Genomic DNA, 747 nt, shown 5'->3' with positions numbered 1-747 from the left:
GAAGATTAAAATCCATCGGAGTGTCGTATCAGCCCCTTGAGAGAATCGAATCAGTAGCGTTCCTCCTTCAGTTAGATAGGGACCATACCTCAGCGGTATTGACCCGCTACGCAGTTCACTGTACGGATAGAGACGACAACTTTAGACACACACACACAAGTCCAGACGCATGGGGTAGGATTAACAACACAGCTAATCATGAGAGACAACTGGATTCTAGTTATCATGCAGTTTCTGTTGTTTCCGCTGACAGGTGAGTCGCCGCGTTTTTTCACGTGCTGTTTATTGTGGTTTTACTGCTTTAGGTTTTGGTTGTGGTTTATATATCGCGTGTATGGATGGCTATGTTGTGGTTTGTATTTGGCGTATACGGTTATGTTGTGGTTTATCCAATATCCTGAGGTCGATTATACACCACATATACAAAGGTATGTGGACACCCCTTAAAATGTGTGGATCGGGCTATTTCCACCTCACCGGTTGCAAATCGAGCACACAGACATGCAATCTCCATTGGTAAACATTGTCAGTAGAATGGCCTTACTGAAGACCTCGGTGACTCATAGGATGCCACCTTTCCAACTAGTGAGTTCATAAAATGTCTGCCCTGCTGGAGCTGCCCCCCCGGTCAACTGTAAATTCTGTTATTGTGAAGAGAAAAGTCTAGAAGCAACAACGTCTCAGCTGTGAAGTGGTATGCCACACAAACTCACAGAACGGGACCGTCGAGTGCTGAAGCACGTAGTG

General features: G+C 45.6%; 1 protein-coding gene across 1 annotated transcript in view; it reads left to right on the top strand.

Moving 5' to 3' along the window:
• LOC110516210 (mast/stem cell growth factor receptor kita-like) overlaps positions 1-747 on the top strand; it is a 62989-nt gene continuing 62242 nt past the window's right edge. The window contains exon 1 of the mRNA XM_036934096.1: positions 1-253. Within this exon, the coding sequence (XP_036789991.1) occupies positions 199-253 (55 nt within the window). The 5' untranslated portion in view covers positions 1-198. The remainder of the gene's footprint in view (positions 254-747) is intronic.

Source organism: Oncorhynchus mykiss, chromosome 10 (assembly GCF_013265735.2).
Source record: "Oncorhynchus mykiss isolate Arlee chromosome 10, USDA_OmykA_1.1, whole genome shotgun sequence".
In the NCBI taxonomy this organism is placed as follows: domain Eukaryota; kingdom Metazoa; phylum Chordata; class Actinopteri; order Salmoniformes; family Salmonidae; genus Oncorhynchus; species Oncorhynchus mykiss.
This window is presented reverse-complemented; position numbering and strand designations above follow the sequence as displayed.